The sequence below is a fragment of the Sorghum bicolor genome, chromosome 1 (genome assembly GCF_000003195.3).
Source record: "Sorghum bicolor cultivar BTx623 chromosome 1, Sorghum_bicolor_NCBIv3, whole genome shotgun sequence".
NCBI lineage: Eukaryota > Viridiplantae > Streptophyta > Magnoliopsida > Poales > Poaceae > Sorghum > Sorghum bicolor.
In genome coordinates, this window is record NC_012870.2 from 2,505,808 (window position 1) to 2,522,412 (window position 16,605).

Genomic DNA, 16,605 nt, shown 5'->3' on the forward strand with positions numbered 1-16,605 from the left:
TCTAACCAAACTGTGAAATTAGGCCTAATCTTTTAGACGCATGCATGGAGTATTAAATATAAACGAAAATTGAAACTAATTGCACGGTTTGGTCAGAATTGACGAGACGAATCTTTTAAGCCTAGTTAGTACATGATTACACAATATTTGTCAAATACAAATGAATGTGCTACAGTGTCGATTTCCTAAAAATTTTAGAACTAAACAAGGTCTTAGTTTTTATTTTTGTCTATATATAATACTTCATACATACATTTAAAGATTTAATGTGATGAAAAATCTATTTTAGATGGAAGTAAGGCCTTGTTTAGTTCACCCCAAAAATCAAAAGGTTTTCAAGATTCCCCATCACTTCGAATCTTTCGACACATGCATGAAGCATTCAATATAGATAAAAATAAAAACTAATTTTACAGTTTATCTGTAAATCGCGAGACAAATCTTTTGATTCTAGTTAGTCTATAATTAGATAATATTTGGCACAAACAAATAAAAATGTTACAGTAACGAAATCTAAAATCTTTTGGCATCTAAACAAGACCCTAAACAAATGCCTGATGACTGCCCACACCAGTAGCCTGCTGCAAGCAAGGAACGGGGCGCCGGCGGCATCTCACCGCGCGGCCCCACGCGTCCCCCACCGAAAAGTCCAACGACCTGACGCGGCGAGCGCAGATGCGTTGCGACGTGTGCGGCAGGCAGGCGGGAGCGGCGGTTTGCGCTTGTCCGCCCGCCCGCCCACGTACCGTCACAGGCTAGCGGCTGACTTGAGCCGCGTGCTGTGGGCACTGCCCGGGCAGCTCGATCCATATCTTCTCATCGGGTCAATGCAACGGCGGCGATATCTGGCGTGAGGTCACCCAGAGCCGGCGGGTCAATTCCCATGACGCAACACATGATGCTGAGGCTACCTGGCTCCGGCTCGTCCAAGCCAACAAGGAGGTGGCGCCAAACGCCTAGTCCGCCGGTAGGTGTACTGGGCACTGCTGCGTACTTGCAAGCAGCCAGATGAATGGACGATGGACTGGTACCGGCTACCGAGAGAGGGCGTCACTGAACCCGGCGAAGGGGGACGACGAGAATTTTTTTTATTTTTAGCCCATTTTTAAAACTAATTTCAATTTTGACACGCTTTTGAAAAAATTTTCAAAACTAGGCCGTTTGGCCCCGCCACCATGCATGGCGGGGCAAAATCACTGAACCCCGCCATGCATGGTGGCGGGGTTGAAGTGCCACGTGGCGCCCGGTGGGCGGGGCCGGCTGACGTGGACCCCGCCACCGGCCATGGCGGGGTACGGGGACCCCGCCACCAATCATGGCGGGTTGCAACCCCGCCGCGCATCATGGCGGGGTGCACCCGCGCCCTACTTAGTCGGCCGAACGGCCATCTCTTCTCATTTGTCTCCCTCTCTCACCCCGAGTGTCTCTCTTTCTCTCCCTCTCTCACACCCGAGCTCCGCTCTTCTCCGGTGCCCCTCCGCGTCGTCCTTCACCTCCATTGCCCCTCCTCGGAGCTCCTCTCCGCTGCGTATTCCCCGCCTCGTCGTTCTTCACGGTTGTTTTCCCGGCCACCCCTCGTTTGGATAAGGTAAATTTCTTACAACTTTTACGTTTTCATAGTTTAGATAAGTTCATTTGGTTATTTAATATGTTTAGTAAATCTCTTGTTACGTTACTTTGTTTAGTTATGTGATTTGTGTTGAATTATTTTCGCGTTTTTAGATGGAGGACTCGTATCGTGAGTCTATTTGGCGAAAAAAGGGTCGTCCTAGAGAGTTGTACCCCGATGTGTCTTGCAAGGATGCCCCCGTGCCTCCCGAGGAACCTATTCCAAATTGTGATTGTGGACATCCGGCACACGTGAGCCAATCGAGACATCCGGATACTGCGGCACGTTGCTTCTATACTTGTTATAGTTATAGCGTAAGTCACTGTGCCCTTTGTTTTTCTTATTGGTTTTTTATCTTTTTATTCCCAATGAGACAATTGAAACTCTTTTGTAGCCCTACTTCCGGTGCTTTTTCTTCCAATGGATCGACGGGCCGGACAAGTTTGACCCAAGAATTCTGCTTTTCTACCCCGGCGTTGATCATTGCAAACGTGAGTTGTTTACTCGCTGGGTTCCGCCCCCCCTAACCCTCCTCCTATGACGGAGGAAGAGAAGGCCGTCGCCTCTGCACGGCGGCTCGAGGATCCTCCAAAGTGTCATTGCGGAGAACAAGCCGTGATAAATCCACGGAATGAACTAGAGTTCGTTTGTCCTCTGCGGCGTGAAGTAAGTTTTGATTCAATCTTAAAATTTCAGTTGATATATGTGTGTTCTAATGTGTTCTTTTTGTAGGATCGTGGTTTTCGAAAGTGTCGTTTCGCGGAGTGAATCTATGGTCCAAAGAGCCATTGGCCAGAGCCTGAGAAGCAGGAGGAGGTTCCAGAGTGGAAGAAGAAGCGGAGGTCTATTGCGCCTCCCGTGATGTGCAAATGTGGTGTTGAAGCTAGCTACGGCCTAGTTCCTTCAGGTCTTGGGATTGGCCACTTCTGTGGCCACATGATCGACTATGATGAGGTTTGCTAGGACTGTGCACATTTAGTACTAGTATACTCATATATTTGTTTTTGTACGCTAACTTTGTATTCATATATTTCCCGTAACAGAGCACTCAGAAATGCAAATGGGAATCATCTGATGATGTGTTTAAGTTCAAAGATGAGTATAAGGCAAGAGTAGCAGTTCGCAAGACGAGAGGTTATCCTGCAAACTACGTCACTGATTTTGTGAAGGACCATAAGAAGAAAATGCTTGCATTCGCCCAGGAGTTGCGTGTTCGTAACCCTGCGAGTATTGCATGGAAGAAGTGGTCCGAGGAGAGGGAAAAGGAGATAGAGGAGTACCGTGCAAGGAAGGCTGAAGAGGATGCAAGGAAGGCTGCGGAGGAGGCTGAGAGAGCTGAGATGCAATGCTTGAACGATACTATTGCCTCATTATGTGCTAGTGAGTCATTTAATTTTTGAAAGTGAAACTGTTAGTTTCTTTGAAATGAATATGTTATTAATTCTTTAAATTTTGTACTTACAGAGATTGGATGCACCGGAAACTGGCAAGCAGATGTGGGCCGTGCTAAGTACGCGGAGAATATGATATTAGGGCGGGAGGCTGCAGTTGGTGGCACCGCTAGCCGTCCGATTGTGGTCGAAGAGGAGGACGAGGCGGAGGAAGACGACGACACCGGAAGGATAGGCGACCTCATTCGTCTTGCCGAGGAATTGGGGTACCCTCAGGACGAGCATGACTACGAAATGGGAAGGATAGGCGACCTACTTCGTCTTGCAGAGGAGGGTGAGGCGTCAGGACCGATGCCTGTCGGTGCCTTAGAGGAGGGTGAGGCTGCATACCACAACCAGAAGACATCGGTCTATGACTCATGGTGGCCAACAGACATGACCGAGGAAGAGGGGCAGTTATACTCTCAGGCGGCAGAAGAGGCAAAGGCAGCTTACTACGAGAGACAGGCTAGTGAGGGCAAGGCAGCGGAGGCGAGCATGGGTAAGGAGGTTGTAGTGGACGATTGGGAGTCCGAGGACGAGTTGCTTACGCAGTGGTGCACGCAGTTTGATTGATGTGGTAATGTATGTGAGTGGCTTAGGGATGAGACTTTTGTACTTTGAAACTTGTCATGTAATAATTTGTATTCCGACGTATTTCAATTTGATCGCTCCTCGCCAAAGTCCACAGCTGTCAGAATGTTTAACTAACATAACAATTGAAAAAGATTTTGTAACATGTTTAACTAATATAACATTTAAAAGTTTTGTTTCTTGCATGTTTTTTGTGTAATATTTAAAAAGAAATAGAGGAAGTCACTTTGAGTAGTGCTATGTTAGGTACATGGGGGTCTGGCAAATTTTTGGCTACCCCGCCATGGCTGGGGGCGGGTTAGGGCTACCCCGCCATGGTGCATGGCGGGGTAGCCCTAACCCGCCCCCAGCCATGGCGGGGTAGCCAAAAATTTGCCAGCACCTTTGCTGCACTGCCGTTGTTTGGTATTTTGTTAACCGATTGTTCGGGTTCGCAGCTGGTTTGGCAAGACAGAGATATGTCACTACATGACAAATCCGAACAACTACATTAATTCACACTAATTCTTAAAAAAAGGCACATCAATTATCTAGAAATATGTCACAGGTACCAACGTGCTGGAAATAACAATATGTCACAGGTACTACATGACAAGTCCCAACTGCTAAACATGTCTAATCTAATCATCGCCAGGGGTGTAGCGGTTTCGCGGCTTCCGTCGCCTCCTAGGATTGGTAGGCACCACGTTGCTTGTCCACCCCACGTCCGTGCGGTCTCGCCGCTGCCTCTCGCGCTGCCGCCTATGGACACGCTCCATCTCCTGTGTGGACGAAGTACCCTGCAAACAAGCACCCTAATGAGTAATTTTAATTTTTGAATCATGCAAATATAGAAAAGTAAAAGCACAGCATAGGCACCTGGTGCTCGACGTGTGTGTACTCCTCCTGTGTGTACTCCACCCCCTGTGTGTACTCCTCCTGTGTGTACTCCACCCCCTGTGTACCAATAGGAGCACCGCCTAGCTGTGAGGTACCCATCTCCTCGTGACCGGTGAACTCCCACTGTAACTCGTCCTCGTCGTCGTCGTCGTCGTCGCCACTAGTCGTGGAGTACTGAAGGGCCTCATCCTCATCGTCCACGTCCGCTGGACCCTTCCCTGTGTACTGCGGAGTACGTACAGAGGAGGAAGCGACCCTAGCCGAAGTAGCTCTGGTGGACATCGAGGCCGTCTGGCTCCTAGACAACATGGGGTGCAACGGAGGCGCATATGTCGTGTCTGCACAGCTCAGCTTAGCCGCTAACTTCTTGCAGCCCTTTTTGATTTTCTGCAGGATAAAATGACAACATGCATTATTCAGTTGTAATTGTTTTGTAATAATGAAATATTTTTTTGAAAGTACCTTGACAAAGCTGCGAAGAGGGTTGCTCTTGTCGTCTCTACTCCGGAACAGTTGCCTGCTAGCTTCCTCGGAGTAGTTAGACAACTGTTGTGACTACAACATCACACACAACATTAACTCGATCATTTGGACAACTGTTGTGCCATAAACATCAAATAATACATGAAAGTCCAAGGTACTTACCACATATCTATTTAAGGGGGCCTAAGAACCTGTTTGTCAACCCTTTGCACCTCGTCGAACGCATCGGCGATGTCATCCTCACCACCCTCATCTGCAGGGGTGTTGGTGTACGGGACCATGATATGAGTCCTCGTACTCCGGTGCTGCCACTGTAGGTACTCCATCCATCTGGTCGGGTCGTGCGGTGGTAGTGAGTTGACGAGGGGAACCTGCCTGTGATACCAAGTCTGCAAATGTGCATCGTGCCTGACCGCCCAATCCTTTTGCGTGGACCGAAACCTGCGATCAATCCTGCAAAAATATATTGCATTAGCAATGAGCCACTTAATGGAAACAAACAAAGTGCCATCATACCTATGCAGCTCAGCGTTTGTGGAATACAGTGGTGGAATCCCCTGCAGCCTCCCAAACTGTCTGTAAACCCTGCAAGGGTAGTGCATCTCGACCACGTGGAAGAAGATCAGTGGGCCATCGTAAAGCCAATCGCTATCCTCCTCGTCGCAGCGTGGACTAAGGTACCCCTCTAGCTCCCACCGAGACCACGGTGACCATGTGACCTGTAAAATTTGTAAACTTATTTTTAGTATTTCAAAATAAAACGCATTAATAGTGCATTTAGTACTAAAAGTGAATTGAACTTACGTAGTTGTGTGTCAACACGTCTAGCTCGTCAGTGTACTGCCTGTACCTCCTGTCTGCTTCGCCCCTGACTACCTTAGCATCTGACCAGAGAAAAAGGGCGGTGGGTCCAACATCTTCATGCACCCATACCTGCAATTAATACAAACATAATGTCATAAATGGCTTAAGTGTTATGAAGAAATCGAAATAGCAAATGCACTTACAGGCAAACCCGGAGGTTTAGTGGGCCTTCCAACTGGAAAACGCTCCCAAATCCAAACCTGAAGTAGATATGAGCAACCACCTAGGTTTCCATTCGATGACTGGCGACGACAGGCCTGGCAAAGCTGACGGTATGTCCATGCAAGCACCGCGCTACCCCAACTGTAGCCGGCAATGTTGTCCAGTGGCTGCATAAGGATCCTCAGGAAAATCCAGCTGATGCTGTCTCCTGAGGAATCAGGGAACAAGAAACCCCCCAAGAAGTGCCACAACCACACCTTTGCATACATCTCCACCTCATGATCTGGAGCATCAGGCGGTGGTCCTGCACCAAAGTTCTGCGTAATCCAAGACGTCGACACTCCTGAGGTCTTCGTGCAATTACAAGTAAACAAATATTGTATAAATATAGATTTATCTAAAATGGTTGTATTAGTAATTTCAATGGGACTCAAATATAAACTTACTTGGTGACTTTAACTTCAGCATCTGATGGCCGCCTACCACAAAACTCCTGTACCAAGTCTAGCCAAGTAGACTCATCGACGACCCCAGTCACCGGATGACCAGACAAACTCAAACACAATATCATCTTCACATCCTGCAATGTGATAGTCATTTCTCCACAAGGTGTGTGGAAGGTGTGCATCTCTGGTCTCCACCTGCATCGTTATAATGTTGTGTATATCAATTATTTGAAGGCACATATTTAACAAACAAATTAAAGTAATGTAAAATGCTATGTTACCTATCAACAAAAGCAGTAAGAACTGCAGGGTCTAGAGTGGGAAGTCCACTGTTGTAGACCCGGACGATCTCAAGAAAGCCTGCACGACACATGTACGGCGCGTATCGCTCGTTCCAGCTGTGTACGTGGTGCGTGCGACCACGAAGCACACACAACGGCCTCTGCTGCTCCGACAAGGCCTTGGCCCGGTGGTCCTTGTCGTAGTCCGCCTCAATGAGGCTAAAGCGGGGATGAGGTGCCCGCGCCGCCATCGTAGCCCGCCTGTTTCAAAAATGAAAGAAACAACATTAGTATAATTAATAACATTAGTAATAAGACAAAGCAAGTAAATTTGATGACGAATAACATAAATGCATGTTTACTAAGAATTTTGATAAGCACAAAGATTAATAAACAACCTCTTGTCTACCCCTCCTATGAAATCTAGCGTTATGACCAGGTTTCTTGCAAATGCTGCATAGGTTCTGCGCACGTTCTTCGTTGAAGTCATCGCCACCATACATGTCATCGCCATAACCTTTCATATTGTCCATATCGCCTTTCAGTCGCTTCTTCTTCCTCCTTCCCTTCCCTACCTTTCTTAGGTCCGGATAAGGCACGTAGTCCTCACCATAATATGGAGGCCACTGCGACTCGTCAAGGTACGGCTCAAAGCTCTTCTCCCAAACATTTTGGGTGTTGGCACGGAGATACAAGGGTGACATGTATGGTTCAACTGTATGGTCAAAACCTCTAAGCCGACAAGACGTAATCATGTGTGAGCAAGGGGCATGCATGATCTGAGGTACGTTGCAACTGCATTCTACTTTTTGAAGATCCACACGGTACGTTCGCCCACCAAATCGTTCGCCACCAAGGTTTGTGCCCCCTCTAGCTCGTACGCTATAAACAAGTCTGTCTCGTCCATAGGCCTCGCCAACCTGTTGCTTGGACAACTCCTCAGCCTCCGGCAAATATTCGTGTGCAGCCTTCCCCCATCTTCCAAGCTCCTCTTCATTTCTCAGGGCTAGGCCATACCGCGTAACAAAATATTCATTGCACTTCTTAAAAGAGAACTCAACTATACCGGACACTGGTAGAGATCGAACGCCTTTGAACACACGATTGAAAGACTCAGAGGAGTTTGTTGTCATTATGCGATACCGAAACCCACCCTCATCATATGCTAATGCCCACTTCGCTTTATTTTCCATCTGCTGATCTAACCATGCCTTGCCCGCTCGGTTCAACATCTTCTGTAGTTCCGCCATTGTCTCCTTAAACTCATGTTCCGTACGTTTATTACAAAGTTCCTTTAACTTGTCTGCCACCTCCTTCTTCCGTTGACGGCGCCAGAAATTAGCGGCAAAATGCCTCATGCACCAACGGTGCACTAGGGGTGGGTACCCATCAATGTGTTCACCGGCAGCATTAAGAATTCCAATGTGACGGTCCGATATCAAACAAATGGTGCGAGAAGGACCAAGGACGTGAAGACGGAGCAGACGCATGAACCATGACCACGAATCATTGTTCTCCTCCTCTGCCAAAGCAAAAGCCAGTGGCACAATTTGATTCTCAGGGTCTACAGGAGCAGCCATCATCAATGTACCTCTGTATTTGCCGGTGAGGAACGTGCCATCAACTAGAACAACTGGCCGACAATACTAAAATGCATGCTTACACTGATCAAAATACCAGAACACACGGTACAGAATATGCCTCAACGGGTTCTGAAGATAAAACCCTCCTGTGTATACGAACCATCTCATGCCAGGGTTGAAATGTTGCATTGCACACAAAATGCGTGGAACCCTGTTATAGGCTTCCTCCCAATTACCCCACCGAATTGCCAGGGCAATTTGCTTTGCCCGCCATGCCTTTCCATATGTTACCTCATACCCAACAAAAGTGGCTATGGTCTCCTGCAAGAAAGACACCGATACGTCGTTGTCCGCATCTACAAGACCCAATATACGGCGAGCAAGGTACCGAGCCGTCAACTGGGGATGGTACCGTTTGCCCTTGTTAGTCTGGCATCTGTGCGGCTGCTCCACTGAAGTTAGCTTCCACTTCCCATCACTGGACCATTTCCGTGCATTCAACTTCCACGTGCACGGGAACCCTGCCTTGCATACTATTTGAAATTTTACCTCCTTGTCGGAATGCCGAACCGTGTACGGCCTATGATGATATACAGCATAGTCCTGAAGGAACAACTTCATCTCAGACATCGTATTGAAAATCATTCCCTTCTTGAGTATTACATTTTCATGGTTGTACAATGTTTCCTTACAAATCTGCAAACCCGTGTCAAAAACCGCCATATGCGACATGCTGACATCCATATAATTTGGAACACCGGTAAAGGGCAAGCCAGCCTCCCTCAGCTGTGTAAGCTCTGCCGATGTATAAGAGGGTGGTGCAACGTAAGGTTCCGCCTCTCTAACCCGAACCCATCCTTCATATTCCTCTCCATCACCTGGATACCCTGTGGCTAAATTGCCCTGAGTCTGCGTTGCATGAAGTACCTCAAGCGGAACTCCTGAGGGCATGCCACGAACCGGTGCACACATGCCAGGTGAACCTACATCCTCATTTTCTGATTCCTCAGAATCAGAGCAAACATCATCACCAATCATTTCATCCTCTGCCGCCTCATTCTCCTCTTGTTCAAACTCGTCTACATCAAAATCATTTCTTATTTGACCAACTGGAGGAGATTGAACCCGCTCCTGCGTCCAATTACCATCCAAGTCCATACTCTCCATAGTTTGTTGGATCTGCACACCACAATCACCACCGTCGTCGAAGGACGGCTCCTCATTCTCAACAGTCTCCAACACCAACTCAGCCATGCCTACATTCGAACCTTGGATGACCCTATTGTATCGGGACCACTCAGCTTGGTTGCACAAGTCCATCATCACATAGTGTGCCCTATTCTTTCCAACATCAAACCTACCCTTTAGTGTGAAAGCATCGCCAAACTTCAAACTCAAATGCTCACATAGATCACTAAAACTAGGGGGACCATCAAACCATTCCAAATCCTCAGACATATCCTCAAACTGACAATCCTCTCTCCTAACACTTCCTCCGTAAAAAACTCTTACACCGTAATCCATCTACAAAACGATTTGACATCCGATCAACAACTAAGAATTATGGTAGTACCAACCAATACGATAGTACTAATTACTACATTACTAACTAACTAACTAATGAACAAATTACTATCATAACTAACTAAATAACTTACATAAGTGAATTATTACCTCTACTAATATTAACTAACTAAATAAATAATGAACAAATTACTAACATAACTAACTAAATAACTTACATAAGTGAATTATTACCTATACTAATATTAACTAACTAACTAAATAATGAACGAATTACTAACATAACTAACTAAATAACTTACATAAGTAAATTAATACCTCTACTAATATAACTAACTAATAGACAAACTTAACAAAACTAACTAACAAACTTAATTACTAACTAAATTTGTATCTCTACTAATATAAACTAACAAAACTAATTAACAATTTAAATAAAAAATTTAGAAAAAAACTAACTAACAAACTTAATTACTAACTAAATTTGTATCTCTACTAATATAAACTAACAAAACTAATTAACAATTTAAATAAAAAATTTAGAAAAAAAATACCTTCACGTCGGCTTGGAGCGGCCGAGGTAGGGGGCAGCGCACGGGCACGGGCCGAGCACGGGCCGAGGCCGGAGGGAGCCGAGGCAGGCGGCCCCGACCACGCACGGCCACCGGCGAGCACCGGGGACGCGGGGCACGGGCCGCGGGGTGCGGCGGGCGCGAGGCGCGGGACGCAGGCGGGGCGCGGGGCGGGCCTAGGCTGGCGCTGGCCGCGGCGAGCAGGCGGACGCGGGCGCGGCGGTCGCGGCTCGGCGGCGGTGCGACGCTGCGGCTGCGGGGAAGGGTGGGCACGGCGTGTGGACTGAAGGGGCGGGGCGGGCCGTTTTGTCAGGCCCAACCCCGCCATGATGCGCGGCGGGGAAGCCAAGCCCGCCATGATCCCCGGCGGGGTACCCAAACCCGCCATGGACCGTGGCGGGGTCCACGTAAGCATGGCCTCGCAGGTGGCCGCCACGTGGCGCTTCAACCCCGCCACCATGCATGGCGGGGTGCAGTGGTTTTGCCCCGCCATGCATGGTGGCGGGGCCAAACGGCCTAGATTTGAAAATTTTTTAGGAAGCGGCATATTTTTGAAATTAGTTTTAAAAATGGGCTAAAAAAAAATCGACGACGAAGACGCCAATCTGATGAAGCCGTCTCCAGTCTGATAATAAACGTCTGAATGTCTGATTCGTGAGTCAAGCGCTGAGTTCTGAACTTTTGAACTGCAAACCTTCCGGTTTCATTCATGTTTGGACGCAACGCATGTGCTGGGTTGTTCACACTCCATAAAACCACAGGCTGGCACTTGGCAGCCATAAACCTGGCTAGTTCTCAGGAAAATGTTTAGCCATCAGCTGCTAGAAAAGAGTGGTCAAATCCTTATCAATCTGTCCAGACTGTGGTCAGCACTATAACCCACCTAATGACCACAATTCCACAAATACGAGAGCAGCTGACGCGCGAGGCTCGACCAACCATCTGCGTGCCTGATGAAAAGAAAGAAGAGCCTAGGGCCTTGTTTAGGCCTTGTTTAGTTCCAAAAAATTTTAGGAAATAGACACTGTAGCACTTTCGTTTGTATTTGACAAATATTGTTCAATCATAGACTAACTAGGCTCAAAAGATTCATCTCGTCAATTTCAACCAAACTGTGCAATTAGTTTTTATTTTCGTCTATATTTAATACTCTCGATGTGACGGAGAATGTGAAAAATTTTGCAAAATTTTCTGGAAAGTAAACAAGGCCTTACTTCACCCTGAAAACCAAAAAGTTTTCAAGATTCATCGTCACATCGAATCTTGTGGCACATGCATGAAACATTAAATAAAAACGAAAATAAAAACTAATTACACAGTTTAGCTGTAAATCACGAGACGGATCTTTTGACCCTAGTTAGTCTATGATTGAATAATATTTATCATAAACAAACAAAAGTGCTACAGTACCGAAAAACTTTTCATTTTTCGGAACTAAACAAGGCCTAGGAGCACATGGCCTCCTGCGACGAGGTTTTCAAAGAGAGACAAATGCTCCATCACATCACTGCACATGAGACGTGACATTGCTTGCAGGGCTCAGTAGCTCACTCCGTGTGAAGTTCCATATGCAGTGGCTACGCCTAGGCCTTGTTTACTTGCAAAATATTTTGTAAAATATGAATATTACCAATTTTATTTATATTTGATAAATATTGTTTAATCATAGAATAACTAGACTCAAAAAATTTGTCTCGTCAATTCTAAATAAAAATAAAAACTAATTACATAATTTATCTATAAATCATAAAATAAATCTTTTAAGGCTACTTACTTTATGTTTAAATAATATTTATCAAATAAAAATAAAAATGCTATACTATCAAAATCTAAAAAAAAGTTGGATCTAAACAAAGCCTTATTCAGTACATCCAACATATGTAAAACAAAACAAATCTCAGGAAGCAGCCATAAACGTGGGGCGCATAACGGAACGGGCCGCGTCAGCGAGTAGAGGCCTGCTGCATTCAGATGACAGATGTTAGACCGACGGGCGACGGCGTGTGAACCGCATGAGAACTCGGCCATGTGCCACTGTTTCGTTCGATCAGAGTGTGCTGTGATTGCTGTAGCAGCAGCACGACGGATCGGCGTCGGTGCAGCCGCAGCTGTGGACTTCACTCACATAGGACTAGTGCAAAAGCGTGCTTGAGCTCCACTACGGGGTAGCAGCAAGCGCCACGAAAGTCTCGTAAAGCCGGGTCTTTTTTTCAGACAGGCGGTGACCGCGAGTATTTTCCAGCGGATCGCAAAGGCAGCATTGCGTCCGCCGGCCGAGGAGTGCAGAGAGAGACGAGGGCGGGAAAAAGGCGCGAGCAGAGCGTACGTTGCCGTGCCCTTCCCTTTGTCCGAACATCTTTCTGCTCGCCGTTCTGCTTGGCTCGGCATCGCTGATCGCCCTCGCAACTCTCTGAGTGCTGACTGCTGCTGTGTGTATTCTTCTCGCTGTCAGTACAAATATTCCTCTCTGGCAACGAGCCCAGCCACGCTGGAAGAACTCGCACTCACAGCTGGACCCGGACACGGGACACCGGATCGATCATGCTGCGTTACGCACAGTACGTGTTCGTGGCTCGGGTTCCGAGACGCCAAACCAAACCCCGTCCACCTTGGTGGCTTGGTCTGTCTGTCCAGGCCCCCCAACCCAACGGCACACGGATGATCCATCCATCCACCCACCGCCGGCCACACTGTCAAACAAGATCGGACGAGCGCCGTGCACACGATCCGCCGCTCAGCTGCGGGCATGTGATCGTGCCGCAGCACTAGATCCGTAGCTCTACACCTGTGGAGTACGTAGTGCACGGTAGTTGGTGGCAGTACTGCGCACGGTGGTAACAGTATTCCGTACACGGCGGCCGGCCGGCCGTCAGGTCAAATCGTTACAGCTGCGCAGGGAAACTCCAAGAGCTGGGGCGTCGGCAGGTCCTCGCGCAAGCGCAAGTGCCGCGAGCTGTGTGACTCTTGTTTGGCCGCTGGCTGCTGCTTGTTATACGCAACGACGAAAACTCACATGGCTATGGGACTGGCTAGTTGGACTGTTGGAGGATACTCATACTCTTAGGCCTTGTTTAGATTAGAAACTTTTTGCATTTAGGTAGGGTGCTGTAGTATTTTTGTTTATATTTAGTAATTATATATTGTCTAATCATAAATTAATTAGGTTCAAATGATTCGTCTCGCAAATTATATACAAACTGTATAATCAGTTATTTTTTTTTATCTATATTCAATGTTTTATGTATGTTTCGATGTGTCAGAAAATCTTAAAATGTTTTTGATTTGTGGGTAAAACTAAACAATACCTTATATGGAGATATGGTCTACTACCCCGTCCCGTTTACCTTTACGAGGCTTCAACAACCCTGGTAACCTACTCCAGGGTCCAGCCGTCGAGGATAGAGCTGACCAACCTCGCAAATGATTGAAGCAGTGACACTAGCAAAGTGAGAGTTCTGAAGTGTAGTAATCATAGAGCTCAAAGTTGACCTGACCTCTGTACCCCGAGCCGCCGGTGGAAGAGCAGAGGCAGGTGTGGACCGAAGTAGTGCAGGCGCAGCCGCTCGACCCAGCGTCGTGTGGCCTCGCGGCGAATGAATCCGCGAGAACCATTAACCAGACCAGCGGGGAGACGTGGAAGCCAAGACACGACAGACACGCACGTCGCGCTGGAGAGTTAACGCGCGCGCGCGGGTGCGTACAAGGAAACCGTTAGCCAGGCGACGGGTGGCACGGGACGCGACCTCGCCTCGCTCACCCACCACCACCCAGAGACCCCCACATGCATGCGTGGGCATGGCGCGCGGTGGCCGCGCCCGGCAAGCGTACCGCGCGACGAGCTAAAGGCCGCCCCGAACCTGCCGTCGCCATCGCATTCACGGCTCGTCGGGGCACCCCACCGAAACAGCGAAAGCCCCCAACCGAAGCAAACCACACCGGTCTGCCACTCTGCCGTGCGATTTCCTCCGGAAAAGCCGGAAGCCGCGCGCTGTCCCTGGTCGTCGAGTGGGCGTCCCGCCGAGGCGTTGTGGGCGCTTTTGTTTGACCCGTGATCGCGCCCGCGTAGCAAGTCAGTACTGTACGTGGCCGCTCGGCGCGCGCCGGGGTGTCGCAGTCGCATTCACGTCTGAAGTTCTGACTAGTAGAGCTAATAACCGGCGTCCTGCCGGTAAGATCTTGTACATCCGCCGTGCCGATCGATGCAACGCCAGGCAGCCCCGTCCGGCAGGAGGGCGTATCCCGATTGAACTTGGCGTAGTACGTCCGGCATGCACTCGTGCACGTCACGCGCGAGAGCAGTGAAGAGGGATGGGGGCGTGCAGGGACAGGGAGAGGGGAGCCTGGACGTGACAAGGGAAGCTTCAATTCTGGCGAGGCGCTTTGAAGGGCGGGTGCGGGACCAGCCACGTCCGACCGGAGCGTGTCAGCGACGCTGCAAGCCTGCAACGGGGCATGCATAGCATAGCATAGCCTTGTGTGAGATCAGTTCGGTGCGCGCGGTTTTGAGGCGATCTGCTCGAGGCCGAGGTGGTGGGGACGACGTCATGGCCTCGGCCGTGAGCGGAGTCGTACGGAGAGCAGAGTAATGGTGGCGCGCCGTCGCGGATGTCGCCCGCCACGCACGGATCCGAGGCCTGGCTCCGCCCGGACGGGGCCGCGCGCCACCGAGCATTTCTTCGTCTGCGATCGAAAATCCACGCGTCTTCTTGTTGCGCTCGTGAACGAACGAGCGCTTTGGAAACTGGCATCAGAAAACGATACTGCAAGCCACGGTCCACGGCCGAAACTGTTTTTGTGGGTGTGGCGTCGGGCTAAACGCCCCCGTGACGCTAAGAAACACGCGACACTTCACTCCTAGTACCGGCGCAACCACCGTGAGAGCTAAGTCAGTGTCATTTGGTAGCTAGACGATTGATCAGCGCGTACGTGCAGCCAGTAAGCACGTGACGTGTCACGGCATTACTAGCACGTACGAGTGTACGACGACCCCGCGCTGCGCTGCGCATGCAGAGATGAAAGTTGGAGCCCGGCCTACCACTGCACTCCGCATCTACCACGAGCCGTCCATGACCCAACAAATGAATCGCATCTGCTGCTGGCTGCTGCCATGGTTACTAGCTCGATCTGCATCGCCCGGCTGCATTGCATGCATGGTCAGATTTATTAGTTCACACACCAACCCTGGGTCTGTGTCTCTGCGGGTGACCAGGTCCACTCTAGCTACGTGGCACGTGTTTGAGGCTGCAATTCGCAGCCACACTGGTTTCCAATCATTGACGATGGGGAGGCCAGAGGCATAGGCATTGGCGACATGGCACGCGTACATAGTTGTAGCGATGCAAGTGCCGGTCACAATACGAGCTGTGCGCTGTATGTACTCCGCCCATGGCTATACAAAGCATGTTGATTCAGGTGCAGTCTGCAGAGTGCAGACAGTTGGTGCTTTTGGCACACGGCGTGCACTTGCAGGAGAGACGGACGGTTCTCGGCGAGCCGGCGGCGAAAGGGCGCGCGCCAGAGCTTTGCTTCCCTCCACATTTGAGGGCGTCGGCTTTTATTCGAACTCGCATGGCATTGCCGCATTGCCAATGGAGACTTTAACACCACCGCCCATCATAGTACTCGCGAAGGCGAAGGCGCGAAGCACACAGAAACGACCGGCCTGAGCGGAGCAAAAGCACTGGCCGCCGACGAAAAGAGACCCTCCGGCCGTCGGCAGGCAGCAGACAAGGGACCCTCCAAGAACATTGTGGAAAAAAGGAACACGGCGTACTACCAAAAGCGGACCTGTCGAATTCACTCGCGCCGTCAGAGGAGGTAGCGAGAAGAATGGCCACCGCCCACCGGCCAGGAGCCCAGGAGAGCAGAGCAGAGGCTGAGACACAGCGCAGCGGCTGGCGCACAAGCACAACTTGCGATGGACGCAAAGCGCGGCGTGCGGCCAGCCAACCGACGGTCCACGGATAACATACGTACGGGCGCGCGGATGGCCCAGCCCCTTTTGGTCTCCCCGCCACGGCGGGCGTGGCGCACTGGCGCCATCGTCGAGCCGAGAGCGAGAGCGTGCTTCCGTGACCGTGATATGCTTAGGCCTCGCCAGTCGCCACCGGCCAGGCCGTCCGCCTGCGTGCAGCCTGCAGCGTGCCTCCTGGTCCGGAGGAGCCCCGAATCATGGTGC

The 16,605-nt window shown here is 49.5% G+C and overlaps 1 protein-coding gene and 1 long non-coding RNA gene across 2 annotated transcripts; one reads left to right on the top strand and one right to left on the bottom strand.

Moving 5' to 3' along the window:
- LOC110431660 lies at positions 2,386 to 3,615 on the top strand. The gene is made up of 3 exons (XM_021450918.1): positions 2,386 to 2,563; positions 2,653 to 2,989; positions 3,074 to 3,615. The coding sequence occupies exons 1-3, from the start codon at positions 2,471 to 2,473 to the stop codon at positions 3,613 to 3,615; spliced, it is 972 nt and encodes a 323-aa protein (XP_021306593.1). The 5' UTR covers positions 2,386 to 2,470.
- On the bottom strand, positions 5,616 to 6,119 carry LOC110437356. Its single transcript, XR_002455449.1, has 3 exons — positions 6,003 to 6,119; positions 5,800 to 5,928; positions 5,616 to 5,714 (listed from the first exon to the last, which is right to left on the bottom strand). It is a non-coding gene; the product is annotated as an uncharacterized LOC110437356 (long non-coding RNA).